The sequence below is a fragment of the Bison bison genome, unplaced genomic scaffold (assembly GCF_000754665.1).
Source record: "Bison bison bison isolate TAMUID 2011002044 unplaced genomic scaffold, Bison_UMD1.0 scf7180017864238, whole genome shotgun sequence".
Lineage (NCBI taxonomy): Eukaryota > Metazoa > Chordata > Mammalia > Artiodactyla > Bovidae > Bison > Bison bison.
In genome coordinates this window covers 1,000,812-1,008,364 of record NW_011494810.1, presented here as the reverse complement: position 1 = coordinate 1,008,364, position 7,553 = coordinate 1,000,812, and the positions used below count along the sequence as shown (strand labels likewise).

Sequence of the window (7,553 nt, the reverse complement as noted above, 5' to 3'; positions counted from 1 at the left end):
TTAAGATGGCTGCCGTTGCCATGGCACCCAACCCTGTGCAGACCCTTCAGGAGGAGGCGGTGTGCGCTATCTGCCTCGATTACTTCACGGACCCCGTGTCCATCGGCTGCGGGCACAACTTCTGCCGAGTGTGTGTAACCCAATTGTGGGGAGGGGAGGATGAAGAGGATAGAGAAGAGTTAGACCGGGAGGAAGAGGAGGAGGATGCAGAGGAGGAAGAAGTGGAGGCTGTGGGGGCCGGTGGGGGTTGGGACACCCCCATGCGCGATGAAGACTATGAGGGCGACATGGAGGAGGAGGTCGAGGAGGAAGAAGAGGGTGTGTTCTGGACCAGTGGCATGGGCGGATCCAACTGGGACAACATGGACTACGTGTGGGAGGAGGAGGAGGAGGAGGAAGACCTGGACTACTACTTGGGGGACATGGAGGAGGACCTGAGGGGAGAGGAGGAGGAGGACGAGGAGGAAGTGCTGGAGGAGGACGAGGAAGAGGAGCTAGATCCCGTCACCCCACTGCCCCCGCCTCCAACTCCTCGGAGGTGCTTCACCTGCCCTCAGTGCCGCAAGAGCTTTCCGAGGCGGAGCTTCCGGCCCAACCTGCAGCTGGCCAACATGGTCCAGGTGATTCGGCAGATGCACCCAACCGCTGGTCGGGGGAGCCGTGGGAACGAGCAGGGCATTTGTCCCAAACACCAAGAAGCCCTGAAGCTCTTCTGCGAGGTGGATGAAGAGGCCATCTGTGTGGTATGTCGAGAATCCAGGAACCACAAACAGCACAGCGTGGTGCCATTGGAGGAGGTGGTGCAGGAGTACAAGGTGAGAGTAGAAGATGGGAGTTTAGTTGGGGTGGAGAAGAAGTAAGAGGAACTGGGGAAAGGAGATGGTGTCTTTCCCGTTCAGAGAGCCTCGTGTACTGTTGAGCTGATTGTCCTTACCTAAGCACTTACTGGCACCAGGATGATTAGAATGAGAAGGATCCTGGACACAAAGTAGACACAGTGAAGAAGACCAGGGAAGACTGGCTTCCTCAAACGAAATCTGGTGATGTCATATCACTGGACTTTGTCTTTTGGGGAAAAGCCACTGCTGTTTTGCACTTCCACTGTCCCTAAGTTATAGAAATGCAAGTGACAAGCCCTTAGGGCTTTACCACCAGTCTTATTTAACTGTGAATGACTCTTACAACTCTATCCTTGATTAAAACCTCTAGAAATGGAAAGAACTTGCTCAGTCACAAAGTCCTGGCCGACTCTTTGCGACCCCATAGACTGTAGCCTGCCAGGCTCCTGTGTCCATGGAATTTTCCAGGCAAGAATACTGGAGTGGGTTGCCATTTCCTTCTCTAGGAAAGAGCTTGGGCCTCAAATAATAAAGTGCTCTGAGGAACAGAAGTGTATATTGACTAACTACTAGTATTAGACTCATATGCTCTGCTCTTGTTCTAATGGGTTCCCCACCCACTCCAAGATATGGCTTTGTTTTCCCCTTGAGGAATTTTGTTGGATCTGAATCATTCTGGTGTACTGGCCAGGACTTCTTACCTTTCCTGGGTATTTAGAAAAGAGGGATAGGCTTTTAAGTCAGAAGATCTGGCCCTTAGTCTCTGAATGTCTTTGAACTTTAATTTCTGCAGGATTAAAAGTTAATATTTACTCTACACTTACTATGTACCCCTGCACTGTACTAAGCACTTTTTCATGGACTGTCTCATTTAAAATCGAAAACAACCCCGTGTGTTTGCTGCGGTTTGTATTCCCGTTTTACAGATTGGGAAACGGAAGGGAAACAGAACCAGAGAGATGTAAGTAATATACACACAGGGCCACACAGTTACTAGTAACTACACCCCCCACCCCACCCCGCCTTTCCTGGCCTATACTGTTTATAACATCACCACTATTAGGTGTCTGTTGTTTGATTTTTCTGACATGTGACTTTTCTTCTCGAAGTTTAATTCTAATTTAGTTAGTATCTTTTTGGACACAGGTAAAGGAGATTTGTGTGTGAGATAGCTGGTAGAAATAACATTTACCGAAGGGCCAGATGGTTTGTAGAAGTGGAACCAGGAGGAGAGGGTAGCTTCTTCTGTGTAGTCTGCACAGAGCTTTTCTGTTTCATGGCTTGTGTTTTCATAATCTTCTCCTGATTTGTACAGTAACTTCATTTGGGTTTTATTATCATTACCCCAGTTTTAGAGTAAGATGTCTAGAGCTTCTCAGCTGGAAGTGGTATGTACAGTTAAGACAAACCTACACACCTTATGACAAGTAACTGTTCCTCCCACAGAGTGATTGTCAAACCTGGCTGATTGTTCCAGTTATTAGTGGAGGTTTTCAGAAGTAGAGTGGGCCCTACCATCATTGATTCTGAACCACTGACAGGGAGGGTTATCTTTAGGAAGCCCAGGCTACTATGGAAATCACTGCACTGGTACTACCACCTGCCTTTTGGGCCCTACATTAGGGGACATTGTGAGCTCCTTTTGTCCTTCCCTTTTGTATCCTCTTGGCTTCTAGTTACCTGTACCCATCAGTGTGTAGTCACTTTGTTAACTGGATCCCAGGGTGGCATATCCATGGGGCATTCCATCCCTTCTCCACCCTCTCCTTGCAGAACTCTTCTGAAGAGCTTCTGAAACTGGATTTTAATTTGTGTTAGCCGTAGCTGTTGAATGCCAGCCCAGTAGAGCTCTGCAATTTGAAAAGGCCACTAAACACCAAGTCTGACATTAACTGATCAGTAAATATAAATACATAAGTTTTATTGACTAATTTGAGTCTCTTCTAAATTACAGGGTATTTTACAGGCAGGTAGTTTCTTTTCAGATACATACACTAACTAGCACTAGCTTAGCACAGTGTTGTTTTGTAGAAATATTTCTTTATTGAATAGGTAATAATGCACAAGTGATATAAAGCTTCAAAAAGTTAAAGGTTCTTGAAAATTTCTCTTAAATGGTACTCTATTTGGATTCGTGTATGAATTTTTTGTCCATAATTTAGGAAGAATATTAAATGAGAAATATAAGCATAAATGTTGAATTAATAGAGTTGAAATTATTGACCCTACTGGAAAAAAGTAGAAAATAATAGCAAAAGGCAAATTTTTGTGTTGTTTATGCTATTTTTATGTTATGGATTGTAATTTTATTACGATTTTTTTTTTCAACTCTTTAACCTTGCAATGACTACCTTTTGTGCTCTGGGTCAGGAACCTCTTTAGATCAAGGGTCATTATCAGATTGTCATTGGAAGCTTAGGCCTGGGTAGGGAATTGTAGATAACATTTAGTACTGATCTTTTGCTCTGTGCCAGACATTGTGCTAAGCGTCGTGTCCACAAGGTAGATTCTGTTATTCCTTTTTAAGATGAGGTAACTTGAAGCATGGTCACCTGCCTGCATTCAGGTTCAGATCAGAGTCTAGGCTTGAGCTCTTCTAGGCTGTATCACCCCCCAAGGAAAAGGAGGCTGAAAGGCAGAAGTAGTAGAAGGCACAAAAAAGGAAAGGGCACAAAAACCAGGCTTATCCATTCTGGTCTTTAAAGCACAAGATTCTGTTACAAACGATTAGAACACAGAGCTCAAGTGCATTTTCGTTGCACAAGTTAAAACTGTAGGAGGAGAGTGTATTTGTTTTCCATTTAGCAAGTAATTGAGTGGGAGAGAAGCATAGAAATTAAAATAAGTGGGGTCCGTGCTCCCATGAGCCTGTGTGTCCTAGGGACAGAACACATGTAAGTGATTACAGTGCAGGGAAGTATTGTAAAGGTGTATTCATGTTCCTTGGGATCACAGAGGAAGTTGGGGGTGGGAAGCATCAGGGGCATGGACAGGTAGCTGGGTTTTAAAGGAAGAATGCCTTGGGCTAAGTGTAGAAGGCAGTCCCAGACAGAGGGAGTAGCATGGATAAAAGTATGGAATTACGCTCAGGAAAAGACTAGAAGTTTTATGACTAAAACTAAAGATTCTGTGTTTAGGAGGTATAGGAGGGGAGGCTAGAAATGAAGGTGCAATGAGAGCCTCATATATTGCAAGTCATGGAGAACTGTTGAAAGATTTTTAGCATAGGCATAAAATCATCAGAAAAGTATTTAGAGTTGAAAATTATGAGGAAGATTGCTCATGAGGAGGAAGGGACCATATGTAAGAGCATTCATATGGAAAGACTTTGTGCATTGAGGGGCTCAAGCCATGTTCACTCCCAGCTCTTGAGTGTGGTGCTGTGTAGTCATCAGGATCCTAACTTTATTTATTATTTTGACCAGGCCGAGTGGCATGCAGGATCTTATTTCCCTGACCGGGGACTGAACCTGTGCCCTGTGCAGTGGAAGCGCAGAGTCTTAACTGCTGGACTGCCAAGGAAGTCCCAGAATCTTAACTTGCAGACTTTGTACATGAGTTCAGGAGGAGGGTTGAAAGCCTTTGTCATCATCTGAAGAGAAGAAAGGGGAGGAAGGGAATTTGATGCTCATTTAATACCTGTAATGGGTATCAGGCTTTGAGCCCAACCCACTGCAGGGAGAATGGGGGATATGGCCTTTGAGGGCAGGTGCTTCTCCTATCCAAGACCTCTAACTTTCCTTTCTCCATTTCTTTAGGCCAAACTGCAGGGGCATGTGGAACCACTGAGGAAGCACCTGGAGGCTGTGCAGAAGATGAAGGCCAAGGAGGAGAGGCGGGTGACAGAGTTGAAGGTGAGTGAATGTCCTTGACAGGGCTGACTGGTTCTGTGGTTAAACCAGAGCAGGAAAGATGGGCTCTCACAGGTGGTGACTGGATCCTCTGAAGAAGGACAGCCAAGCCCTGGGAGAGAAGTAGACACCTTGGGTGTCTGTGAGGAGAGGTGTCTTAGCAGCTCAAAGAAAGAGTTAGTTGCTCAGTTATGTCCGATTCTGTGATCCCATGAAGTGTAGCCCAACAGACTCCTCTGTCCATGGAATTCTCCAGGCAAGACTACTGCAGTAGGTTGCCATTCCCTTCTCCAGGGGATCTTCATGACCCAGGGGTTTAAACCAGGTCTCCTGCATTGCAGGCAGATTCTTTACCATCTGAGCCACCAGGGAAGCCTTAGCAAATCAAGAGGCATGTTTATTCCTAGGTTCCAAAATGGAATGAAATAGGTTTAGCTTGGAGAGGGCTGGTCCCTGGCTCAAGGTTGCAGAGCATGTTTACCATCCCAGACACTTAACCCTAGACCTGCTGCCCCATACTATCACTCCAGATAGCACAGAGGACAGAAGAGGGCAATGCAAAATTCACATATCAGCTGTCAGAGAAGCTCCAGGCTCCAAGACAGATGTCAGGTGGTGGGCAAGGCATAAGTGAGAGGAACATGAGTGGAGGAATGTCAGCATTGCAGAGACCTATTATCTTCTAGTCTGGTGTTTTTCAGCCTTTTTTCATTATTGCTTACCCCTCCCCATGGAGTATTTTTAAATATTTCCCCCCTAATTCCAGCCCTTTACTCCTGCCTCTTTTTGTAAAGCTGGCAGGCACTGGAATGACCTGGCAATGAGCTTTGGACACCAAGCCAGGGCATCCCTCCTATCTGACATCTTTACCCATCTCTCTAGTGCCTGCCATCCTGGCAGGATGGCTGAGCCTTGCCACTTTCCAGGACCCATGCTCATTCATTGCCACCTATACATTAGGGACTTTGTTGCTGGGCACCTAGTAGGAATCTTGAGTCTGGGAGTCAGGGAGTTTCTTGTTTCTAGCCTGCTGCCCAAATTGAGATTTTTGGGCTCCTGGGGTGCAGCGGTGTCAGGAACTGAGTTTCACTGGGATAGAGAGTGAAACTATTTTCTTCACACACGACCAGCCAGGACTTCCCTCCACACTCTGGTCTTTTAACTCTTTTTACATACCCTTAAGAATATCTCCAGCTTATATCTGGGTGAAAAGTGTGCTGATCATCCAGGGTTGCCCGGCCGAGGCAAATGGGGTGGCAATGGGTAGAGGTCTTCTCTCTTTATATATTATTGTTATCTACATAATATTTTTTATTTTGCCTCATGGCCCATAAAGTGTAAAATCTTATCTGACCCTTTATGGAAAATTTACTGACATCTAACCCAGAAGGATTGGGTGACTTTCCCATGGTCATTAGTGGAATAGCCAGGACCCTGATTTTGTATCTTGATTCCTGAATTTTTTATTTCAAAAACTTCTCACCAAGCACCTACTCGGTAGTCGGCACTGTTCCAGGGTCTGAGGACCCTGTGGTAACAGAGCTTACAGAGCAGTGGGGAAAGAGGATTTTAAAAGATACTCCAGTGTAAATATAACCTTTCAAATTGAGGCATATGCCACGAGGAGATATTTATATAAGTAACCCTGATTTAGATCTGGAAGAGAGATAAGACATTTCTCAGGAATATTTAAGCTTAGACTTGAAGAAAGAGTCAAGTAGCCAAGGTGGAGATAAGCATTGCAGGCAGTGGTTGGTGGGTTTGGGACCATTGTGCCAGGAGCATGCTAAAGCCTGCTAAAGCCAGAAGATGGGGAAGGGGTCAGGGGCTCTTTTCCATTCAGAATGTAGGGCTCCTTTGCCTTGGATTGAGGGGCAGCAGTTACCAAATTGGAGGTTTGTTTCTGTGTGTTGAGGTGGTATCCACCATCCCCTTTGCATCATCCCAGAGCCAGATGAAGTCAGAGCTGGCAGCTGTGGCCTCAGAATTTGGGCGGCTGACACGGTTTCTGGCCGAAGAGCAGGCAGGGCTAGAGCGGCGCCTCCGAGAGATGCACGAAGCTCAGCTGGGGCGTGCAGGAGCAGCGGCCAGCCGCCTCTCAGAGCAGGCTGCTCAGCTGAGCCGCCTGCTGGCTGAGGCCCAGGAGCGAAGCCAGCAAGGGGGCCTGCGGCTACTCCAGGTAAGCAATGGCCCCTTCCTTGTCCACCCCCGACTCCCCCGCCGCCCCAGCCCTGTGTCTGCTGTAAAAGGTGGTGCTTACCAAACACCTGTCCAGAGCTACCTCTCTTCTCATTGGGAGGAACCCACAGTGATTTAACCCGAATTTTTGAGGCTGGAGACAGATTGATTGATACTGAATGTGGTGTGTGATAATTGTACCTAATGAAAAGAATGAAGATTCAGTTTGTAAAAGGATTTTAAGAGTTTGGAAAAGAATTTTTGACATTAACATCTTGAAAAATAGGACCAAGTCATATTGTGAAAATTCTTTTACTGGGGCTGTAAATTCTGTTGGGCTCACAGCAGGATGGGTTAAATTAGGCATAATGAGTCATATGGGTGATTGAAATGGATGCATGCTTATTGAAGGCCTTGTATGTGCTTTCTCACTGTCCAAGTTCAAGTTCTTTCTCTGGCTGGAATCAGATGGGGAGAAGGGAACCATCCCTGTGCAGCTGACTCTCTGTTTCTTTCTCCCTCTCCCTCTTTTTGTTATTCCCAGGACATCAAGGAGACTTTCAATAGGTGTGTTCTCACCCTTTATCCTTTGTGACCCAATGGCATCTGGTTCCCCATCCCTGCATCTCTTGGATATCCCGCTCCTCTCCTTCCTTCCCCAGGACCTGAGTTTCTGCCTCCTGGA

The 7,553-nt window shown here is 46.3% G+C and overlaps 1 protein-coding gene across 1 annotated transcript in view; it reads left to right on the top strand.

Moving 5' to 3' along the window:
* The first annotated feature begins 5 nt into the window (after positions 1-5).
* TRIM41 (tripartite motif containing 41) overlaps positions 6-7,553 on the top strand; it is a 9,856-nt gene continuing 2,308 nt past the window's right edge. Inside the window, 4 exon segments of the mRNA XM_010846479.1 lie at positions 6-815; positions 4,598-4,693; positions 6,639-6,869; positions 7,413-7,435. Of these exon segments, the coding sequence (XP_010844781.1) occupies positions 6-815; positions 4,598-4,693; positions 6,639-6,869; positions 7,413-7,435 (1,160 nt within the window).